The 24,643-nt window shown below is 43.9% G+C and overlaps 1 protein-coding gene across 2 annotated transcripts in view; it reads left to right on the top strand.

Annotated features, from left to right (window-relative positions):
- The window catches only part of IPCEF1 (interaction protein for cytohesin exchange factors 1), a 126,631-nt gene that overhangs the window by 39,332 nt on the left and 62,656 nt on the right, over window positions 1–24,643 (top strand). For both annotated transcript variants that reach the window (XM_059714218.1, XM_059714211.1), the window contains exon 2: window positions 17,311–17,361. In XM_059714218.1, coding sequence (XP_059570201.1) covers window positions 17,338–17,361 — 24 coding nt within the window. In that variant the 5' untranslated portion in view covers window positions 17,311–17,337. The remainder of the gene's footprint in view (window positions 1–17,310; window positions 17,362–24,643) is intronic.

Here is a 24,643-nt window from a genome sequence, read left to right as displayed (position 1 = left end):
CCTGTTTACTTGAATTAATTTATTCTGGATTTACTGCTGCATATTTAGCAATTTGTCCAGCTGATACCTAACACAAACTGTTGGGGCATGTCTACACATGCACTTTAATGTGCATACTTTAATGTGCATTCACTTACTTTAATGCACATTAAAGCATAGCTAAACATTGTGCTTTTTAGTTAATGTGCATTAAAATAGGCTAATGTGCATTAAGCATCACTTAAAAACTGCTATTTAGTTAATGTGCATTAAGACAGGCTAATGTGCCGTTTTCTACTACCTCACAATGGTGGGTAATTACAGTGTGTCAGAGCAGACTCTGACAATCAAGTCTAATTAATCAAGTCTGCTCGAGAGTGCCAATTACTGCACTCCAGAAGCCTCCCACGTGTTGTGTATCAGCTTCCCTGAGCTTCAAAATAGTGATGGGGGCACGTTATCTAAAGCTCCTTCAATTGCCATTTTGAAGCTCAGGGACGCTGATACATAAACCCAGGGCGTTTTAATTAGAGTGCCCCTCACTCCCAGAGCATATGTATAAATGCCCTTAGATTTTAATTTGGTGACAGATGAGCTGCGAGCTGCTGATTAGCTCAAGTTAAGCAAAGCATCTATAAAGTTTCTTGGGATCTGTTTTCCATTCCTACAAAGTCAATGGGTTAGTTCTCCAGAGTGAGTGTCTGTCCATTTAATTTTCTTTGTGGTTATCATGATGAAAAAGAAGCAGTTACAGGAATACAGGTGGTCCTTGGACTTATGACACAATTGGTTCCTGAAAACCATGTCTTAAGTCAAAACGTCATAACTCAGACCTGATTTTCCCATAGGAACAATGTTATAAATGGGGTATTTGTTCCTGAACCAAGGCCCGATACCCTATTTTCACCAAAAATAACCCTGAATTTTGTACTCAATCAATTATAGAAGAGAAATATAGTTACATTAATGTATTTATATTGTAAATAGCAATTGTATTGAATTGGAAGGACTTTTCTGAAGTGACTTTGCTAGACTTTTTGAAGGGCTCTTGGCTGGAGTTTTCTCAGGAGTTTTGGCTGCAGGTTTTTCTGGAGTCTTGTCTGCTTTGTTAAAGAAAGTGTCCAAGGAAGTTTGGACAGATGTTTTCCTCTTTTGCTTGGAAATTTCTCTGTAGCAGCTGTACATTTTGGATATACCCCTATTCACTGATGCACTGTGTTTAATGTTGGGGTCATGTTCCTCAAACAGGGACATGGAAGCTTCCAAATATTGAAATGCCTCAGCTAGAGGTGGACTGATACATTGGTCTGATATCAGTCTTATAAAGAGAATTGTCTATATGGGATATTGGTCTGACGGGGCCGATAATTTGGCCGATAAATACCCATTCTGTGTGCAGCCATAGCACAGAACAGAGCCAGCAGCATGGAGAGTTGCCTCCAGTTGGTAAGTCGGAAGTAGAGGGGGAGGGAAGGAGTGTGGAGGGGGGCAGATCAACTCCCCCTGCAGTGAGGGAGGGGGCAGGGGCATGGGCAGATGCTGCCCAGCTGGGGTGCAAGAGGGTTGCAGGACCGAGCTGTGGTTCATGGGGTGGGGGCAGCTTCCACCGCTGCTTGCACCTTGGAAGGGCATGTACACCTGGATCAGTACGGGGCAGGGAGGGCGGCAGCTGCAGGGTGGAGCCATAGCTGGTGCTGTACGGCCCTTCTCACTGGGTGCTGAGCTCAGAGTGGGCTCTGGTGGCTCTGGGAGGAGGCTGCTGTCACCCCAGATTTCACCGCAGCTCTGCTCCCAGCCTCATGCCACCGCTTGCCATACAGCTCAGCTGTGGCTTTTCCTGGCACTTGGGTGGAGGCGGGGCATATAGCTGGGGCTGTGCCTGATGGTGTGGGGCTGGGAGTAGACTTGCAGCAAAATTTGGAGTGGCTGCAGCCTCCTCCCAGTGCTGCCAGAGCCTGCTCCAAGCCCAGCCCCTGGCAAGAAAAGCCCCGTGCAGTGCCAGCTCTGGCTCCACCCCACAGCTGCAGCGCACCTCATGCCATGCAGATCTGGGGGCAACCTGCCGGGGTGCAAGCTGTGGTGGGAGCTGCCCCCACCCCACAAGCTGCGTCTCCATTCTGCCGCCCCCCACCCCCGCCACCCTGGCTGGGCAGTACCTGCCCCTGCCCCCTCCCTCACTGTGGAGGTTGTTGATCTCCCCCACACCATGCCCCTTCCCTCCGCCCTCCCCTTCCACCACATTGGACTTATCCCCTGATGGCACCTGTATCGGATATTGAATCAGTATTGGCCGATATGCCTCCTTAAATATTGGCTATTGGTATTGGCCCCCCAAATCTCTATTGGTTCACCCTTAGCCTCAGCCAACACTTTTGTTGTCAAGACTTTATGAGAAGGAGTCTCTTCGACAGTGGGTGCATCTTCTTCTTCCTCTGCCACTTTTTGCTGTTCCAGTTCAATGAGGTCCTCATTAGTTAATTCTCCAGAATGTGATGCCAGCAACTCATCAATATCCTCCGGCACAATGTCTAAGTTGAGTTTTTTGCCCATTTTAACAACATTTTTGGTCAACTCTTTAACAGTGTCTGTAAAGCCTTGGGAATCAGACACAAACTCAGGACACAATTTTCTCCAAACACTATTCAAATGTGATTGTTTGACTTCATTCCATGCCTTGCCAATGTTCTTAACTGCATGGTAAATGCTGAAGCCCTTCCAGAATTCCTTCAGAGTTGGTCCACCTTCCTTCTCAGTTGCCCTGATGGCCTGGGCAAATGTGCATCTAAGGTAGTAGGCCTTGTAAAGAATACAATTACCCCTTGGTCCTTGGGTTGCAACAATAAGGTAGTGTTGGGGGGCAGAAACACCATTTTGATGTCAGGATGCATGTCATCAAGGATGGTTGGATGACCAGGAGCATTGTCAAGGATTAACAATGCTTTAAATGCAAGATTGTTTTTGCTGCAATAATCCCTGATACTTGGCACAAAATAATGATTAAATCTATCCTCAAAAACGTTATTATTGATCCATACCTTAGGATTGGATTTCCATATCACTGGGAGAAATGCCTTGGAATATTATTTTATCTTATTATATGACTATTGTGACCTGCATAGTATCACTTCTGAACAGAACTAATTGCTCTTGATTGCCAAACAACACTTGGCAATCAAGTAGTTAATTATAAATGTATATACACATTAGGTTTAATGACTTCATGTTTTTATGCAAATAAAATGCTTTACTTGGATCTGAGGACATTCTGAACAAAGTTATGAGTTCCTGCAGTATTTAGTTCATTGTCTTAAATTGTGTCCACTAGATGGCTCTGTGCATATATAGTTACAGGTTAAACTTTTAAATATGGCTTTTAGTTTGGAAGGCACAGCAATAAATCAGAATCAGGCAGAGAACAGCAATTCTGTCAGGTGAGGATGAAGGAGTTGGGAGCCAGGAAACCCTGAGACATTCCAGCTTAATAAGGACTCTTGGCACTTCGAAGCTGGGGCTTCTAGGCTCTAAGCTTGCCTACACAACTCTCTTGCCTGCAGAAGGGTCACATGTTTGAGGTGGCTCCTTAGCAGTCCTCCTGAAAGAGCACTGAAGAGTCTAGTGGATGGCATTAGCAAGTCAAATTCCACCAGATCTTTATCAAAATAGACCTATTTCTACTAATTTTCTTTTGAAATCAGCAGATTTTGATTAAAAAATAAAAAAAGCTTCACTGGACTTTTCTGACTAGCTCCACACTGAAGCTTACCTCCTGAACTGTCTAAATATTTGATATTGTTTTAGTCCCATAATTATTTCCATTGATGTGTGCACCTAAAACCTTTATAGAATGTTTTGATAATGCAGTTACTTAAAAAGGATACTCTTCAAGACCCTAGTAGTTGTAGCTGCTTTTCCCATTTAAAAGGTTTCAAAAAAATTCTCTGTTCTGGTTATCTCTAAAACTGGAAGGGATTTTTTAAGTACACATATTGTATTCAGACAGTGATAACACCCCAAATAAATAGGATTACGTGAATAAATTCAGCTGTGTAATGGCCTGTTATAAATTATGCAATATCAATGACAGCAACAAGTGTTGGAGTATGTCTTTTTCCCTGAGTTGCAACTGCTGTGTTGCACATAGCTAATTGCTCATAGATTAATCATATCCATTTCTACTCAATGGAGGCTAAGTTCCCCTTTTCCATTGTTTGAAAGGTGAAATTTCTAAAATCTGCTGACCAGACATTGAGAGAGGGGACATACCCCCTCTCTGTGTTTACCTTCTTGCAGAAGACTTATTTCCAGTGTTAGATAACTAGTTTTGATTCATCTCCTCTATGGGTGAGAAGGAAAGGAAAATGTTACACATGAGACCTCCAAAATTTGGAGTACTGCGTGCAATTCTGGGCACTACACTTCAAGAAGGATGTGGATAACCCGGAGAGGGTCCAGAGAAGGGCCACTCGTATGGTTAAGGGCCTGAAGACCAAGCCCTACGAGGAGAGACTAGAGAAACTGGACCTTTTCAGCCTCCGCAAGAGAAGGTTGAGAGGCGACCTTGTGGCTGCCTATAAGTTCATCACGGGGGCACAGAAGGGAATAGGTGAGTATTTATTCACCAAGGCGCCCCCGGGGGTTACAAGAAATAATGGCCACAAGCTAGCAGAGAGCAGATTTAGATTGGACATTAGGAAGAACTTCTTCACAGTTTGAGTGGCCAAGGTCTGGAACGGGGTCCCAAGGGAGGTGGTGCTCTCCCCTACCCTGGGGGTCTTCAAGAGGAGGTTAGATGAGTATCTAGCTGGGGCCATCTAGACCCAGCACTCTTTCCTGCTTATGCAGGGGGTCGGACTCGATGATCTATTGAGGTCCCTTCCGACCCTAGCATCTATGAATCTATGAAAATGCCGTAGGTATCAGGCTTCCCTTAGGAAGAAGTGTAGACATGATTGATTCTATCTTGTGCCTTTTCATATCTGCAATACATACACTGGACAGAATATTGTTTACTTTATAGTAACATGCACCTCTTAACTTATTAGCTAAACTATATACAGTAAAATCCCTGTTATCTGGCATGAGTGGGGAATTCTGGGTGCTGGTTATGTAAAAATTCCAGTTATCTGAGGCATATAACGTGGAGGAGGTCAGAGAGGTGAGGGGTGGTGGTGACTGCATGCAGAGCTGGGGGAGGCAGGGGACTGGCAGCAGTTGCACGCAGAGCGGTGGCAGCATAGGGTGGTGGGTAGTGGTGGTGGCCGTCATGTGTGAGTTTTCCCTGCCCCTTCTCCCTGCCCCCCCGTCAAGCCAGCCGGCCAGAAATTCTGGGTAATAGTGTATTTCAGCTTGTAGAATGTCGGATAACAGGGGTTTTACTGTATACTTCTTTCTCTCTCGCACACACTCGCGTTTGACCTTGCCTACAAGGCTTCTTAGCTCAAGCATGACTGTTACTACATTCCCTTTTTTCCCACCACCTCTCCCCTAATTTACTTTGGCAGTTCTGCTTCCTACTATAAGAACATACCACACTCCTCTTCTTCCTCGTCATTTTCTATCACAGGAAATTTCCATTTGAAATAGAGGAGCCCATGGGAAGGTTTTTGTTGGTGCGCAGTTCCCTCAGTGTTGGGGGTTCAGTAGTTCTCCACCCACTTCGATCAGCAGCTTAGTTTTCCTTGGCTGTATTGTGGAATGGTTTTGAGGATGCTTCAAGAAGTTCAGCAAGCAAGTGTTTACACCTTTGGGATCATAGTTGTCTCTCCATTGTGAGATGGACCTCTTCTTCTCTGGCAGTGCATTTGGGATTGTCTGGGACACAGCAATAAAATAAATTTCAGAGCCTTGCTGCCATTCAGCTAGCCCACGAGAACCTACCTCATGATCCAAAACCTACAAGCCTCCAGAATAGGGGCACAAAAACCCCTTCAGTAAATGTTCAGTAAAGTGACATTATGATTTCTTTTTTGTCCTGGGGGCTTTAGGAAGGGGCCTTAGCATCAAATTCTTCTTTTCTTGAATCTAATATTTTGTTCTACTTTTCCTATTCTGGGAGCCAATGACTTTTGAAGCTACTTCCTGCGGAGGTCTTCAGAGATGTAGACACATGCAGTTTGTCAGTTCATGTAGTTCTTTTACTTAGTGATTCGCTTACTGGGAGAAAAAATTCAGGACACAATGGATTTCACCAAACTCTTGAGCTGGAAGTATTCTCAATTCCATTCAATTTATTATTAAGGATTCTGGCTAAAAGCTCCTAGGAAGTATTCTATGGCACTTACAAGTCTGATTAGCTTAGTTGTTTTAATACAGTCTTACAGGAAGATTAGCTTGTCAGATACTGTCTGCCAATTTGATACCAATTTTTCATGTCTAGTTTCTGAGAACATGTGGGGATCCCCAAGGCTCAGCCCCAGAATTTGGGATGGTCAGTCACTTTCCCTTTGCTGAACTGGCATCTCATGCTCAGACTGAAGTTCAGTCAGAGTTAGGCTTAGAGATAAGTTCCATAAACCTTGATCCACTTGGTCTGGACCTCTGCCAAGAGAAGTTGACAGTGTTTTATGTTTTGGGGAGCTATCCAGGCAAGGGGATTAAATCCCTTTGAGCTAACCAGAAAATAAAGATTCTGGAGATGCACAGTTCTCTAACTTGTGTTGAATTCTGTTGGCTGCATTTATTTCTTCTGGGACTGGCCTCTATTTTTATACCTGTCATCACATGTATTCAAAAGGGGCCACATAAATCATTAAACATCTGAATTCTTGTTTAGGTTGCAGGTATTCTCTGGAAGAACAGTAATTTCATTAAAACTTCAATATATAGAGCTAAAAAAAATAACACCACAGATAAGCTTTAATTTTACAGCCCCTCTATGTCTCATTCAAATTTTGAAATGATTAAGTGGATCCAAAATGTAGCAGGATACAGCTGCTTCTGTGTGGGGTACAATATATGCTGAATGCCATATGCTAAGTGACATAGATGATGCATGTCTAGTTTTAGCCCTTCCTGGATACTGGTAAATCAGAGAGGATCTACAGATGGTCCTCCATCTCCTTGTGCCAGGGGAGATCATTAACTTTGGAGTAAGGAAGCCACCTCAAACTGAGAAGGATTCCTCTTGCCCAGAGAGGATGCTTATTATATTGCCTTCTGGATCCAGATGAGTTGCCAGTCTTAAGATATGTGGAGTTAATGCTAATGTGGTTTTGTTCCTGTGCTGTTGTAAAAACCTTAACCTTAATCTTAACCAAAGCCTGTTCTGTAAGCACACATCCTTGATGTAGGGAAACTATACCCATTGGTCAAGTAATGATGCTGCTTGCTGGAGTACTCTTGTTAATGGTGGTTATGTGAAATCTATGGATAAATTTTCATTGATTTTATTTTTTATACAGCTATTGATAGGCAATGAAAACCTTGCAGGTGACCTAACAAACAGAAAGCAAATAGAGGGGTTAAAAATGATAATGAAGGTAAGAAAGGCAAATACAGCAGTTTGCCTTCTACTTCAGAGGGTTTTTATTTATTTATTTTTATCTTTTTATTTCCAGGTTATCCTACAGCTTTTAATGTACACTCATTAAAAAAAACAAACAAAAAACCCAACCCCTCCCCCCAATGTCCCCTACAGTTTTTTTGGCTGTTCTGTTTTTGCACCATATGCTCATCTTAGCCAGAATTTATCCAATTAGACTTTGGGAGGTCTTGTAATACAATATTTGAATCACGTTATATAGTTAAAATGTTTTGCTCAAAGCTAGGCATATTTACGTCTCTGGAAACCATGCTTGGCAGAGTCTTGCCAAAAGTATAGCAGATCAGAACACCCTTGTACTTACAAATGGTGAGATACACACTTGCATGCCTAAGTTCTGCAAAAGGAATGCATTTAGTGGGTTAGAGCTGCCCTTTGAGCTGAGACTCTTTGGTACCTGTTATTTTTTCTCTACAGCTTCTTTGATCTTTGACAGAGATTTCTCTTTTTTTCAGAATGGAGGCTATAGACAAGTGGAAATAACGGCAAGATATTTCTGATAAGCTGCTTGCTGTGTTTCCACATTTGGTACATCATATGCTACTCATGTGTCACTTTGTTACAGTTCTTGTAAGAACAGGACTAATAAAAGGGCCATTAAAATAAACAGTCACTGAAGCAGGAACCACTGTGTCCTATCTCCCAGGGGAGTATTTTAACCACAATGGCAGAGCATCAGTCTTATTCTCACTCTTGCTCTCTTGCCCCTCTCTGCCTCACTGCCTCCTGGAATAGCTCCAAATAGATGGATTGAGGAAGACATACCTTAGAGTACAGCAAAACTGTGTGCTTTAGATACTCATCTGGGAGGCAGGAGATGCAAGTTCATATCTGATTCAGGGCAAGGAACTGAACCGAGATTCCCCTCTTCACAATGATTACCTAACCACTAGACCAGGCCCATCCAACTGGGGGCCCATGAGCTGCATGCAGACCCTGAGAGGTTCATTTGCAGGCCCTGGGCTCCTTGTCTAGATGCTGCTGTCCTCATCACTTTCCTGGTGCCGCCACCAGTGTCTCCAGGTTGCCTCTCCTGCCTCCAGTATCTGATTCCTGCTGCCTGCCTCAAGGTGGGGTGGGTCTGAGGGAGACCATGGCCAGGGAGCTCAGGGGGACCCCCAGACTCTGTACAGTTTTGTGTGGAGGTGCTGATATGGTGCAGTGTGGGGGTGTGAGGCCTACAGCTGGGGTGCCTATGGCTTCTGTCCACTGAGAAGTTGGATAGCTCTATACTAGGCTGGGTCTCTTTGGGTAAAGTTACACACTACACTTATGCCATACTAAAGGTACTTAAAACATGAGCATCCACACATTAAAGATTGTTAACTCATGCTAAGTGCCACTGGCGATGCATAGGGGGTGCATGCATCACCGATGGGATTGGCAGTGCACCCCCTGCAAAAATCATCGCTGCCGTTGCCAGCAGTGCCTGTGGGCATTTGCTGCTTGTCACCCTCCTTTACTGTTGACACTGCCAGCGGCATCTTTGGGCAGTCCCCAATCTCTGTTGGCTGTTGCTGCTGCTGCCAGTGGTGTTTGCAGGTGGTCGCTGACCGCTGGTTGGTGCTTGCCAACCCCCCACTGCCAACGTCACCGTGGCTGCCTGTGGGAGCTTGCCACTCGCCACCACCACTCTTCCACCACTGACAGCGCTGCCACCACCTGCAGGAGCTCACCGTGCCCCCCCAGCCTCCAGGGGCATGCGGTGTTCATGCTAAGTGCTCTCTGATCATCTCAGTTACATCACTTTAGGCAAGGCTTAACCCTGAGCCATACTAACTAGCTCATGTTGGGCAACTTTGGTCTGCCCCAGGGAGGTAAAACAAGAAATGTGCAGTCCTCCAGCATCTCAGGATGCACTGTTCCCAGACCACACTTGCCTTCCATCCTCTGATCCAGAGCAGGGATAGACCTCAGATGTTCTGGCTCTTAGCCACACCCCTACTCACTAGTTCTCCAGTGGCAAGTCAGAGCTGTCCAGGCAAGAAACAGTAGTAACCCTCAACGTGTGACTGCACAGCATTTTCTAACTTTAACACTGCTTAACTATTGACAGATTTAGTACAGTCTAAGTGTAATGTGGAATTAGACAGACTGACTTTAGCTCTATTGGTTAGGACTCTCACCTAGGAAGGGAGGAACAACTCTCTTCTCTGTAAATATTTGTTAGTTTGTGGCAACTGGAGCAGGATATTTAGGAAGGACTGAGAGCACTATCCCCTCCCCACTCCCCCCTTCTTCCTCTTGCTTCACACCACCATTGAATACGTTAGCCTGGTGGTTAGGCCACTCTTTGGGAGGCAATAGACTTAGGTTAAATTTTCCTCTGGTTCACTTACAACTTGGGGACTGCTGGTATTCCTGGGCTGTTGGATAAGAAATGGATACTTCTTTCTCTTTCAGTTTCATGACATGAAAAATATAAATCCTGACATGAAAAATATAAATCCAGATGGAAACGATCAAGAATATTTGGGCTGAAGTTTCATCTAGGTTTGAAATAATTTAAATGTCCTTTTTTGGGTGAATTTTCTATGCTCCCCCCACTCTTCCCCTAAAAGTCTAAAAAAAAGTCCATCTCCATTAATATTTTTTTGCTGATTGAAATAATTTTACCTGTTCTTCCCTCCCCCTAGAATTTGCAGGAATATTAATGCTTGTTCAATATTGATGCTCTTCTAAAATTAAAACATTCACTTGTAGAAAAAAAATCCCTTAATGATATTGATGAATCAGAACTAGCAATATAGCCATCTTGTGAAAAATCAATATACTTGCTAAAATTTTCATCCAAAGTTTAGATGAGATGTTTGTTTGTTTTTTTAAGTGTTTGAGGAAAAAAAGATGAAATAGCTTGGGGACTTTTCTTTCCTTTTTTTTTAAATATATTTTTTCAGCAGGTGGTTTTCACTTGAAATATTTTTGTCATCTTTACAAGAATGCGTATTTGTCACTAGCAAACATATGGGGAGTAGAATGGCTGAGTTAAAAGAAAGATTTTTGCTAAACTACTTTTCTGCTCATAATATTTGTTAGATTCAACCTCTGTCTGGTCACACTAGTATTCTGAGTTTAGAATGCATGTTTCTTTTACTATCTACACATTTGGGTGCCTAATGAATTCTCCTCCTCTTTGTCCTCCTTCATGATCATTATTATTCCTGCTACTACTAATAATGTATATGCCACTCTTCCCAGATAGTTTTAAGTGACATCTCTGTAGGAATAAATAACCCCACCCAGTGTAAATGGATTACATTTCCCAAAGGAAAAAGTAGGAGGCTGTGGTAGGAATGTGTGAAATAAAGTATTTCAGGAAAGCATTTTGGTGGAGAATAAAGAAGGTTAATTGGTAAGTGGGAAGAAAAAAAGGAGGCTTTCATGTTTCATAATGGAAACTAGAATACTTTCTTTGGAAAAGGCTAGGTAGGATAAATGTCTTTCTGTCAGCCATTAGTCGTCCTTCCTACCACCAGTCTGATTCTGTAAGGCTATCATCTCCCACTGCTTCTACACTCAGACCACCAATTCAAACACCCCTTTATTCTGACTGATTGACTTCCTTCCTGTACATGATTGTCCCAGGGGAGCTGGGATGCTGGAAGGCCCCCAGGGCAGCAAAGGGTCCCGCTTACCTCCTGCAGGGCCGGAAGAGCCGAGGGAAGCCCACACTCTGAGAACGCCGGCGCGGGTTGTCAGCCGGGCATTTATCTGGCTGCGGCAGAGCAGCGGGGGCGGGGGACACCTTCTGGGAGGAACAAAAGGTGGCCCCACCGAGGCAACATGGCGGCTGGATGGAGGAAGCTGGAGCGAGAAGCCTCAGCGAGTGGGGAGTCAGCCGCCACCCGTGGAGTGCGGGAGGGAAGGAGGCGGAGCCAGACCCGGCTCCGAGAGACGGAGCGGAGCAGCTGGCAGCAGTGCTGGTGGAGAGGCCAGCACTGTGACTATCAGCTTAGCCGGTGGGGAAACCGGCTGCAGCGCCGGTAGCAGGACCGGAGGAGGAGCTGGCAGGATTCTAGTCAGCGTAGCTGGGGAAGGAACCAGCTGTGGCACCAGCAAGAGAGCCGGGGGAGGAGCTAGCTGGATCCCAAGCCGCAGAGCTGATAGCGAAGGCAGCTGCAGCGTGAGCGGCAGGAGTGGCGAAGAGGCTAGCTGCATCGAGAAAGAGGGCATCGGTGAGGTAACTGGGTGCCCCATACAGAGGAGAGCTGGTGGGAGGTACAGCGACCTCGCGGACCCCCGGAGGAACGTAGGTACCAGGCCGGAGGGACCGGGCTGGCGTCCCTATAGGCAGTACACCCAGCCCGAAGACTGTTGTTGACGGCCAGCATATTGAGGCGAGAGGGTGGCAAGCCAGGAGCGACGTTGAGGCCATAAGAGGAAGAGCCTAAGGTGGCGAGTGGCAGGGGTGTAGGGGACGATGGAGCCCCGAGGTTACCCGCCGAGGACCGCGCCGACACCGGTGGATACCCCAAGGGTGGACCCCCCACTGAAGGTACCATCAAAGTCGTGGCAGGCGAGTTCAGGGGTCCCCCTGATACCAGTGGGGGTAACCTCTGGGGTGCATTCACGAAGCCAGGGCGCATGAAGCCTTGGGCATGGGCAAAGGCGGCGCGGGAACACCTGGTAGAGCGGAGGCGGGTACAAAGTGGTGCATTGGCCGGGAATATGGAAGACCCAGGCATGGCGGCCTATGCCAATGCCCAACCCATGCCTATGACAGCGGTTGACATCCTGGGTCAGAACCTGCAGGCCCTCACTTAGATTGTCGACTCCCAGCAGCAGATGTTTGACCGCCAGCAGGAATGGCTTAGGCGGAGCCAGGTATCCTTTAAAATGCCAAAAATGACAAAGGACGATGATCCTGAGGTGTATATTGAGGCCTTCGAGTGTCATGCCTTGATGACTGGCCTTCCCCAGGATTACTGGGCCAGCCAGTTGGGGGCCCTAGTAGTTGAAGGAGACATGGAAGTTAATTCATGAGTTCCAAGATGTGTTCTGTAAAGAACCGGGATGGGTCCAGGGCACGACTCATACCATTAAAACACCACCAGGGGCTATAGTAAGGGAGAAGTGGAGGCCCATTCCCCACCACTTGCTAGAGGCCGTGCATGAGGAGGTGAACTCCATGTTACGGCTGGGAGTGGTAAGACCATCCCGAAGCCCGTGGAGAAGCCCGCTGGTCCCCGTACGAAAGCCGGATGGGTCGCTGAGGCTGTGCATTGATTACAGAAGATTGAACGCACTGGCAGTCTTCGACTAGTTCCCCATGCCCCAGGTAGATGAGTTAATAGAAAGAGCGGAACAAAAGGTGGCCCCGCCGAGGCAACATGGCGGCTGGACGGAGAATCCCAGTATATATCGACGCTGGATCTGGCCAAGGGATACTGGCAAATCCCAGTGGCCCCAGCAGATCAGCCAAAGATGGCCTTCGGCATGCCCTGGGGTCTCTATGAATTCGTAAGAATGCCCTTCGGGCTACATGGGGCAGCCACGACTTTCCAATGATTAATGGATCGACTGCTGACCCCCCATGCTGGGTACGCGGCAGCCTACATCGACGATATTATTATATACTCACCAACCTGGATGCACCATAAGCAGGCCCTCCGGGCTGTATTGTCAGAGCTAAGGCAGGCCGGTCTCACAGCAAACCCGCAGAAATGCGCCTTAGCAAAAAGGGAGACTAAGTATTTAGGATTCCTGGTCGGCAGGGGCACTATCAGAACCCTGGCCGACAAAGTGGAGACGGTGCGGAGTTTCCCAGCCCCCCCAAATTGTCGTCAGCTCCGGTCATTTCTACTGCTAACCAACTATTACCGGAGGTTCGTGCCCCACTTTTCGGAACTGACAGCCCCCTTGACAGAGGCATTGAAGGGGAGGAGGACCGGGGCGGTAAAGTGGACGGAGCAGATGGAGCAATGTTTCGGGAAGTTAAAACGTGCCCTCTGCGAGGACGTAATAATGTACACTCCTAACTTTGAGAAAACTTTCATTTTACAGACAGATGCATCTGAAACGGCAGTGGGGGCTGTCTTCACGCAGGAGGAGGACGGGATCGAGAGGCCAATAGTGTATGCCAGCCGCAAGCTGTTGTCAGCAGAGAGGAGGTCTGCCACAATAGAGCGGGAATGTTTGGCTATTCAATGGGCCGTGGACCATTTCCGGTATTATTTAATGGGCCAGGAGTTTAAGCTGGTAGAGCGGAGGCAGGTACAATGATCTTGATAGTGCTACCAAATTTTTAAGATACACTCACCTTCCCAAAGCCAAAACCCTTTCACCTTAGTAATGATGCCTTCTCTGAGACTTCTGTAGGTATGACTGCACTCTAGATTCGAGGTAAAAATGCAATATGTGTAGAGATACCGGAGTTAACTTTAAGCCATGACAGCATGGGCTGTACAAATGTTCCTAGGACCCTGTGTACTTAGTAGCCGAAAAGATTATATTGCCTGTAATTGCAGGAGGCATGCCTTCCCTCCTTGCCTTCCTATAGTACTCAGACATACTAGATTACAATTTGCTTGGGTGTAGCTGCACATTCTGCAGTTAGACCTCTGACTATAGTATAGATCCTATATTTTAGGGAGAAATGGGTTCACAGTCAACCTGTCCACAGTTGAGAACTACTTGCATAGTTTTGAACCCTCTCCCACCCAACATTTCCAGGCTCAGAACAACCTGAATATACAAAGATTCGTGTTCCAGATTCACCTAGTTAAGACATTCCTCTGCCACATTTGTTGCTGCACCTGGAAAATATAAACAGAAATGCCTGGGTATAAGGCCTGTCTTATGGCCTTCCTCATGCTCCTTTGCACTAGCTATGGTTTTTTTGCAACTTAAATTTTTGGACTTGCATGTATAGCTGAGTGATCCTATTTCACCATGCAGGTGCCTGGTCAGACTGCAGCCCTAATGAGAATGTTTCATATTAAATTTTTATGTAAATGTCAAACACTGAAGTTACAAAGCTGTGTGCATGCCATTTGGGTGTGTAAAATGAAATGGGATTTAGTTTGCGCTCTGTTGCTTGATCTGTACTGCAGGGAATGGTGCATTCTTTACTAATTTAAGGCAAAATGTAGTGGTACTGGAGCATCAAGTTGCTTTTGCAAATGGGACTCTAAGTTAGTTAGCCAGTTTTAGAACATTTTATCCTGGACCAAAATCATTGCAAAGATTATGTTGAAGTCCACTGCAGACACAAGTACAAATGGTCTGAGTTAGGCAAAAAACTTTTTCACTGACAATAAGCTAAATTCCTGCCTCTGTTTTACTGACAATTTTAAAGCTGGGTGTGTCTACAGAGTACAATTAATATGCATGAATAAACTCTGAAGTTTACTATTCTGGAGTTTATTGTGTCACAACCCAAGGGTGTGATTTTTGTTTTGTGTGTGCTTTGGCACCACTGAATTATTTTCCCACTGTTTGAAGCTTTCTTTGCAGTGTGCATTTCTTCTTTGCAGATAAGAAATGCACGTTGCAAGGAGTTCCCGCCATTTGTATTCTAATTCGAGCCCCATTATTGGCTTGCATTAAATTATTCACATGCGGCGGCTAGTGATTGGCTTGCTAGCCGTATAAGAGGCTTGAGTGGTTTCCGCCCAAGTTGGAGGACTCCACGACTATCAGGAGGAAGAGAACTTCACATCTTGTGAAGATCTCTAAGCGCTGCGGAGCCTATTGGACCCAGCATGAATATCAAGAAGGCAACAGGGGTCTGATCAGCCTCTAGCCTCTCCCCGTCACCGAGCGCAATCCTCAACGTATCCCTCTTCCCTGCATGCAAAAAGGATCCACGGAGCCTTGACAACTCCGTGGGAGTGATCCGAATATTGTCCGAGTCCTCAAATGAGGATTTAAGCGGAGCTGTGCCTGGGAAACTGTCCAGCCTACACCGTGACCATCTTCGGTGTAAGTAAACAATCTTGAATCAACCATTAAGCGTCCGTGCCTAATTCTAGCGTGTCGCCTGCTTTCTCCAACCCAGCGTGCCCGGGCTGTTGGCCACAGCCCGCGCGGCGCGAGAAAGGGCCCGGATCGCTCCTGGCCCGCACATATTGCACAGAGGACTGCTGCACATTGAGCCGAGTCAGAGCAGCCCCAGCTGGCAGGGGACCCTGGGGGGTCAGCCTGCCAGTCTGGGGCTGCTCCCTCTGACTGAACATGCTGCTTAGGGGCTGGTTAGGGCACAAAAGTGTTTCAGCATGGGGCTAGCTGGCAGGCAGCCCCTGTACTGAAGCACCCTTGTGCCCCAGCCAGCCAGGGCAGCATCTGCATGAGTGCTGGTGCAGAGTTTTTTACTTCTTGGCAGGATAGTACTTGTATTTCCAAGTACTATCCTGCTATGGAGTAAATTATTTTAGTCCAGCATAATAGGAGCATATGTTTAGATGCACAATGCTTACTGTGCAACTAATTACTGAGCAGTAAATGTCTTGTGTAGATGCACCCTCTGTAGTTCTTATAAACCACCACTTCTTTAAAAAAAAAAAAAAAAAAGATATAAATTTTCAGGGAAAGCCTGATGTCACAGTGATTGCTGTTATTTCCTCTTTTACCCTTGTTTTCTGGATCACTGTTTGATGTTCCTACTTTAATTTGCTTACATAACTAATGGCGTTTCCTCTTTTTTTTTACTACTGGATATGATTTCTAAACAGTCTTGAAATTCTTTTCTGTAGCATCTCTCCTCACTTTGATATTATTTTACTAGTAGCTACTTCTAGAAAGATCATCATTTTATTTTTGTTTAGAAACTGTTGGAATTTAGAGCATGTGCATCTTTTTCCATTCTATTATTGATTTAGAACTGTTGGTAGCCAAGCTGTATAATTTTTTAAAATGTTTTAAGTTTTTATTTTCAAAATAAAACAAATACTGCATATCAATAATGATAGAGATGTGAAATACTCAGTTTCAGACAGTAACAAAGAAGAAAGTGCTAGTTATAGATTTCCCTAAAGTGAGACTACATTTCCACAAATTATTTCTAATGTGCTATTCACTTGAGTAGACTTCTGTCTTCTCTAAAATCTCCATTTCCTGGAGTGATTCTTTGATACTCAAACACAGTGATCTGGTAGCTATATAAATTGCCTTAATGTGCATTAGGCAAATGTGCCCAAAGTTTAGGTGCTTGTAAAAAGCACATGTAGACATGCCCATACTGATAAAAGTACTTCCTGTGATTTTCCTTGAATTGCCTTGATTTTCCTTGCCAGAGACAGTTTAGGTACTAAAGGACTATGACCTTTCTAAACCCATACTGAGTTGATAGTTGGTTGATTACTATGTTGATGGCCTCAGACTGAGATCTCTTGCAGTCTGCTGCTAGACTACACCTCCTGTAAGGAACTCAATGTTTTACAGCTTCGTTTTTCTATAAGGGGAGACTAGTGCATTATAGAAAATGGACTCTGGCAGGGAATTCTGACCCATACAGAAGAGGGGAGTCAGAGTAGCAGACTAAAATGCCCAGGAGGCACTACCACTTCTTTCTGGAGCAGAAATCTTGAAATTTCTCATGAAAATGTTGAAGATTTTTTTTTCCATTTTTTGGGGAAAACGTCCATGGACTGGAAAATCTTTGGATCATTTCTACCTCTTTTCAAAAGGCTTTGTATTGCATTAATATCATGCAATTCATATACTACTAGACCCGTATTCTTCTAAACTTGGACAATTTAAACTCTTTGAAAAACTATTTTTCTCCCATTATAGAGTTAGATGCTGCGAAAGTGTAAGCCAGAATGTAAACCTAACTCTCTTGTTTGTTACAGCTCTCCTGCTAAGTTTTGGAATTGCATATGGCAGATGACAGCAGAGCTCTTGTAAGTATATTTCATATGTTGGGAATGACAATCATGGGATAGGGCAGTGTCACTCCTTCTAATGTACTTGTGGAATTCAAAAGACTAAGGAAAATGTTGGTTTTAAAAATGCCTATTGTTTGGCCCAACTAATGAGATTGTTGCAAGCTGATCTAGCCATGCTTTCTGAAAAAAACAAAGGTCTGTTGTGATGGGATCCAACTATGAATCCTATTCTGAATCCAGTTCTTTTGTGTCCTGTGCATCTGGGAAATGATTGATTATTTTTTCTAGCACTGGGTTTTCCAAGTAGACTCTGACACCATCTTGGGGTAGTTATCCAGCTGTCTATCCCTGGAATCAATGCCTCAAAACTTTTTGAGCCCCCAGTTGCTTTGTGATTGGTCTAGAGCCCACCTAGAAGTTGTACCTTGGGGCACTAGTTGAACACTTCAAGGGTAAACAAGGGAACAAAGCAAGTAACAATGACTTGGCAAAGGCATTTCTTAACCATGCACCCATGCTATTCTAAGGAAGTGCAAGAGATTCACAGATTTATAGAAAACAACAAACTCATGGACTCATTTACACTCAGTGCCCTCACCACCACCTGTCTCCTAGGTTTGATTTCATCACCTTGGCCTACCTGTCCACTTCTGGTGGTGAACTGCCCTGCTTTGCTTTTAGAAAACATTATTAAAATCCAGGCTCAGGGCATGTCTACACATGCAATTCATTCAAAACAATAAACTCTGGTGTTTATTGCACCAGAGTTCATTGCTCCTGAGCACACCATGCGCCCAGGAGTGGTCTGGTTTGGAGCAGCCCTGGTTGGCAGACAGTCTGGGGGGTGGTCAGCTTGCCAACCCAGGGCTCCTCTGACCTGACTCAATGTGGTACAGGGCATAAGGGTGCTCCAGTGCAGGGCTAGGTGGCAGACAGCCCCCACACTGAAGCACCCTTGTGCCCCTGCCAGCTGCACCAGCATCTACATGTATGGTGCTGCAGAGTAACAAACTCCACAGCAGGATAGTACTTGTATTTACAAGTACTAAGCTACTGTGGAGTTTATTAGTTTACTCCAGCCTAATAGTACTGCATATATACATGCAAGATGTTTACTGTGGGGCTAATTAGTCTACTCCACAGTAAACATTTCACATAGACATGCCCTCTGACAACTTTTTATTTGCTCCTGCATTTCTCCTGTACAATTTCTAGGGTCCAGCCTTACTTATCTACTTGAACAAAACAGCCTGTTTCTGCTGGCTGTAAACCCTTTGTTTGATTGTTGTAGAGCCATTCAGTTCTGATGGCGTGGCCCTTGATTGCTGTCTCAGTGCTTTCTAGATGTAGTCTGTCCTCAGATGTTAATTTCTTGTTACAAAATGAATACTCACAGCCCATACCAAAACTTATGCTTGGAGGAGAGGTAGAAAATACAACGCAAATTTTACAAAACAAAAATGGGATTCATTAGTTGACACAGACACTCCTTTCAAAGTATCACCTCCCTAGTAAGTTCTTGCCTATTGCTTAGGGCAAATAGAGAGAATGTGAATGCTAGACTGAACTTTGTAGTCTCATCAGAGGGAAGTTGCAGTTTGCTTTGGACAGTAAGCTAGACAGTAAGCTACATTTAGGTGTGGATGTCTTCCACTGGGGCACAGGTCTACTATTGCCAATGCTGAGCATTTGAAACTCAGTAGTAAACCACAAACCACAACCAAAAAAAAATCAGTATTGATAATTCAGGGTAAAAACATGAGTCAATCCTCCAAAATCATAAGTGGCTTAAAAATATGACATGGAAAAACAAGCCCAAGAACAACAGCAAGCTGCACATATTGGATTTGTTTTGTTGACTTTGGAGTTTTGGGACCTTCTGAGTTGGTGCTGTCAAGCAACAAGGAGGACTAGTGCTATCTCCTCATACCTCTTCCCCCTGACCCCTCCCTCTCCCACCTCCCAACAAAAAGAGAAATTCTCACATATAGTAGCATTCTAGGAGCCAGACCTTTAGGAATACCCACATATTGGCAGACTCCTGATCAAATCACAACAGTTGATACTGGAACAACATGAATTGCCATATAAGAGTATGCTATAGACCTTACCTATTCACTTTTGAAGTCACCACTATGCTCCTTGTCAGTAACATTAATTTTACTAGTTGTGGTTATGGATTTTCTAATAATTTGCAGCATTTTCTGATTGTCCTAAAAGATGGTTCCTTATAAAAGATATGCTACTTCTATAGAAATTAAATTTACAGATCTGTAACTTGAAACTGCCTCTTCTATTGATCCTTCCTTACTTCCTCACAGATTTGTTTGAATCTGACAGGGCTGCACCATGAGTGCATCTGCCATGGCCTCAGACTTACAACCTCTGAGCTGTCAGTCATGAGCCCTAGTGCCTGTGCCACCCCATGCCCCCTTTTAGTGATGATTCTTGGTGCTTTTTTCCTGAGTGTCCTGGAATGAAAGATTTCTTGTTTGAAAGGGGTATGCCCTGGATATTTTTTCAGAGCAAAACTTTCCTTTGATTTTTGGAGAGTGATGGTATTACTCAAGGTTCAGACAGACATGACAATTTTTGCCCCTAAAAGCACTCTACAGTTGTGACCAAACATAAATGCATGACTGCAGAGTGCTTTAAAAGGGCCTGATCCCATGACAGTCTGAATCCTTCAGTAACTTGTGTCTGTACAAGTTGTGAGCAGGGCTGGACTGACACAATGCAGCCCTGCTCCTAGCACTGTCTTCAGAATGGGAGGGAGGAGAGGAAGCAGAGAGAGTTCGGTCTGCGGTGTCTTTGGCAAGTGTTGGAGGGTGCAGCAGGTGGATTGGAGCCCCCCTCCACAATCTCTGGGGGTTGCCCCACCCTCCTTCACCAGATGGATAATGCCCAGATCAAGCTCCCTCTGCTCCCTTTCCTCCCTCCCATTCTGAAAACAGCACCAGGGCTGGGAGGCGGGGAGGGGTGCATTACTAGGGGAGATTGGCTTTAGGCTCACAGCCACTCTACACAGCAGCTCAATTCCCTACCTCCTGGGACCCAACAGTGAACATCTGTTGGGTCTGGGGGACTGTTGTAACTCATGGCACTTCCTGCAAAACACCATGAGTTATGACCAGGAGCTGCATTTCTGTCTGCACCTTCAAAGTTCTGTGTGCTTTGTAGCCAGGTAGATCAAAATTTGGAAGGTCCCAGGAGTATGTAACATGTTTATAAGGCAGACTACAAACTCTGTGGAAAATTAAAAAGTGAAGTTTTAAAATTAAATCAAACATGAAAGTGAATACTTCAGTGAGTGCAGTGTGGGTTTTCCCCTCACCCCCATAATACTTCTCAGCCTATAAGAATAAAAAAGGGTGTTTTAAAGCTTTGGTAAGCTTTTTCAAAGATAGCTGGAATTCTGTAGCACTATTTTGGGAGTATGGGTGGATTTCATAGCAAATTTCATCCCTGTAGCCCTAGAATGAACTCCTGATCTTTTGTTAGCAATAAATGGAGCATCCCTTAAGCACAGGCATTTTTTTCCCTTTGTTCCAAATCATACAAAAACAAAGTAAAAATAAAGATCTACTGTATTTCTGCCTTAGAGCTGGCTTGTGAAAATAGAAGGTATTAATAACAGGTTTCATGTTTTTCACCTAAGAGCAATATACAAGATGTTTTATGAGAACTTTTTGGAATCATAGAAAATTAGAACCAGAAAGTTGTATTAAATGATGGGGACTGTAATCTATATCCAGATATCACTGCTGGATCTACAACATATGCTCCATTGATTTTTTTGGGATCAATAGTAAATGATTCATAGTGGAGATTATGTCTCATTTTATGATGAGAACAGTCCATAATCTATGCTATTTTGGTGTATCACAGCAAAGAATGGTATGCATTAGCTGGAGACCTATTTCTTTCTCAAATAGTTATACACAGCCACATCCTGCCTCATGTGGCAATCTTACCATTGCAAAATTTCATTAGACTAGGCAGTAATGTCGTAATGGAAATGCATCTTGGTGACAAAACCCGGAGCATGATCCCCACTGCCTACCTTCTGCCTGCAGCATATTACTTCATTTACTTCTTTTTTCATTTCATTTAAGCAACTGAACAGAAAGTATTGGGTGTAATGATTCTGTCAGATTTTACTTTTTTTCTATGGCATGAATCGGGCACAGTTTTCACTGAAGTAAGAACAATAGTGATGGTGTATATGGAAATGGTGGAACAAAAGAGACTCCCATATAACTAATCTATTTGATTAATATTTTTCTATTTCTATTTTCATGGAAAGAGTCCTGAATGAGTGGCTGCCAGATCATAGAAAATTAAAAAAACAAACCCAACCCTCCTGTGGAATATACTATGGATAGTAGGCAGCTGGTTTTCTTCATTCTTGGCAAAGCTGCCCATGAATAAATTATGTTGGCCATCCCAAACAGACACCAGTAAAAGCTCTGGTGATATACAATCAGGCATTCTGCATGTGTTACCTATGTTACAGAGAGAATGTTTTAAAAAAAAATATTAAGACTATTTTTTGACCTATGTAGTTAGGTATCTTAATTACCCTGAATTCCACCACAGTACAGGAAGAGAAAAACTCCTTAAAAAATGTCATAAAGTAGTTTTTCTTTTCCTAATGCCTTATGTTACTTAAAAGTCTAATATTTTGGCAGATTAAGGTAGCCAGAATACAGTAAATTCATTCATAACAGTTTTGCCCTTTATCAGGTGGACATCACCTCTGCATCGCAGAAAGCAGGATAGGATTGCACTTTATAGACTAACAAAGTAGATTATATATAGCACAAGCTTTTGGGAGTTGAAGCTCACTTCATCAGGTGCTGTGAAAGGACCTACAGAAAGACGAATTATGAGAGAGAAATTAGACATTAGAAAGGAGGGTGGGAGAAGGGAGGCAGCACTGGGAAAGACAAATGAAAAAGGGACCTTGTTACATATTAATTTTAGGTAGCTTCTGGAACTCTTAATACCTGGATTGTCTATGAATTAACACCTGAAACTAGTTTTAAGCACACTTTAGGCAGCTTAAAGTTATGTCACTCCAGGACAGCTTTATCTTTGATCCGTGTTACCCAGCTTGTGTTTCATTAATGTATGGCCACTCTTCACAGATAAGCTGCTCAAGTTGCAGTCCTCCAGCATCCCAGGATGCAGTATCATATCCCCAACCCTCCTAAGGGTTGTTCTAAGTGGACAAAGGTTCAGCTCCCTGAACTCAACTGCAAAGGTTCAACTCCCTGAAGTCAACTCCTCCTCTTGCCCCCAGAGACATGATGTTCCTACCCCATTGGGTGCAAGCCTGTGCAAACAGTCTGTAGAGCACATGCCAGCGAGCCAGGTCACAGAGCATGGACAGGTCCAGGAGTGGGGTCAAGAGCAGGTGGGGCAGGGAGAATGAAGTAGGGGGCTGGATTGGGTTCCCATGAGCTGGGGCTTCATTCCCTGGGCAGGGGTAGTAGCTCCCCAAAAAGTGTCTTTTATTACTGCTCCTACCTCCTAGCCACTTCAGGAAGACAACCAGCAAACTCCACACTTCAATCCCAAATGCCAATTTATTTCTTTTAATTTATTTTCTCTTTATTTCTTTTTCTTTTTAATTTTTTTTGGTTTTACTTCTTTTTACTTTATCCTTCAGTGGTTGACTTGATTCATTTTACCACCCTTCCCCCACCCTCATTTCATTTCCACCTGCCATTTTATTACTGACACCTATCCCATTAATACTCTGCGTGTCAGCTTCATGTTCCCACCCCCACCACTCCACCGCATCTCTCGCACCCTACCTAGAGCAGAGATAGAAGCCTGTCCTGGCTCACTAGCCCTGTAGCGGCAACTCATAGCTGTGCAAGCGGGGGACAGTCAGAGAAGGATTTTAGCTTTAAGGTGTGACTCCTCCAAACTTGAGCTAGCACTAACGGTGATTAACATTTAAGCAGCTCAAAGCGCAATCTGTAACAAGGGCCAAGCAATAAATTAGGAGCAAAGGGGTCACAAAAACTAATCCAGGTAGTGGGATCAGAACCGATAATCCTTTTTTAAAACATATTTAACATAATCCAGTCTGTGTATGATTTCTTGTTCCACATCTGGGTCCGTTGCAAAGCCCAATGAACTTCAGCTCATGAAAGCTTGATTGATCGAATCTATCTATCTGTCATTCTGTCTACCCTAGCTACTTTGGTTAGTCTATAAAGTAAAAATCTACACTGCCTTCTACTTTTCTTCAGACAGAATACAATATGTTCATTCATAACATAGCTTTACACTTTATCAGGTGGATATCACCTCTGCTAATTATGTCTCATGGCTTCCATGTGTTTACTATCTCTCATTGCTTCCATTGCTTCTGTGTGCCAAGACAAAACTTTTTAATCTAAAGAACTGAGTATTTTTAAAAGGATAGATAGAAAAACTGAGGCAAGGAGACACAGCAGACCAGGACTCAGGACTTCTGATTCGTAATAGCCTGTGTTCTCATCCCCATTTTTTAATCTTACTCTCATTTTCTCTATTTTATGGTAAGTAAAATTAATTTTCCATATAAAACTTTTAATCCAAGATTAATATATGGATATGTACATTATACAAATTAATGCATTAAATTAAAATATACTGTTTTTGGTATGACTAATTACACATGGGGAGACATAAGCTTTAAGCAAATTTAGCCATTCCATTTATGAAGATCTGCCAAATAATTTTTATTTTTTTGCTATTTTGTGACGCAGAAGCTTCCTCCTTGCAATACAGTTTATCAACCTTTTATAGACTGTATATTTTCCCCTTCATGAGTACAAGAAATAAAAAGGGATGAAGTACAATAACTTTTTCATCACTTATCTGCAGTTGTGCCTGTAAAGCACTCTGCTCAAAAAACAATAAAATATCTAAGACCCCCCCCCCCCGCCAATATTGGTAATTATGACGATTAAAGTGTTAATAAGACTTAAACGTTGCAGGTGTAACTTCTTTACTTCATAGACCAGTATTAAATTCAAGCAAAAACACATACCAAAGGACAAGCTGCTTGTGGGTGCCAAACAGGAAGCCCTAGTAGATAGTATACAAAAGTGTTACATTTCTTCTTGCTCAAGTACATGTTCAGCAAGTTTAATTAACATATTTTATGCTTCAGCTAGTACCTTCCCGTTAGTTGTGAGTTTTAGATTCCGTCCTACGTATGCACACACACACAGCAACACCACCTTCAGTGTCCTCCCCCCCTTCTTTACAAATGTTGTAATCTGAAATTTCCTCT

Source organism: Alligator mississippiensis, chromosome 1 (assembly GCF_030867095.1).
Source record: "Alligator mississippiensis isolate rAllMis1 chromosome 1, rAllMis1, whole genome shotgun sequence".
Lineage (NCBI taxonomy): Eukaryota > Metazoa > Chordata > Crocodylia > Alligatoridae > Alligator > Alligator mississippiensis.
The sequence above is the reverse complement of the archived record's forward strand: the minus strand, read 5'-3'. Positions and strand labels throughout refer to the sequence as shown.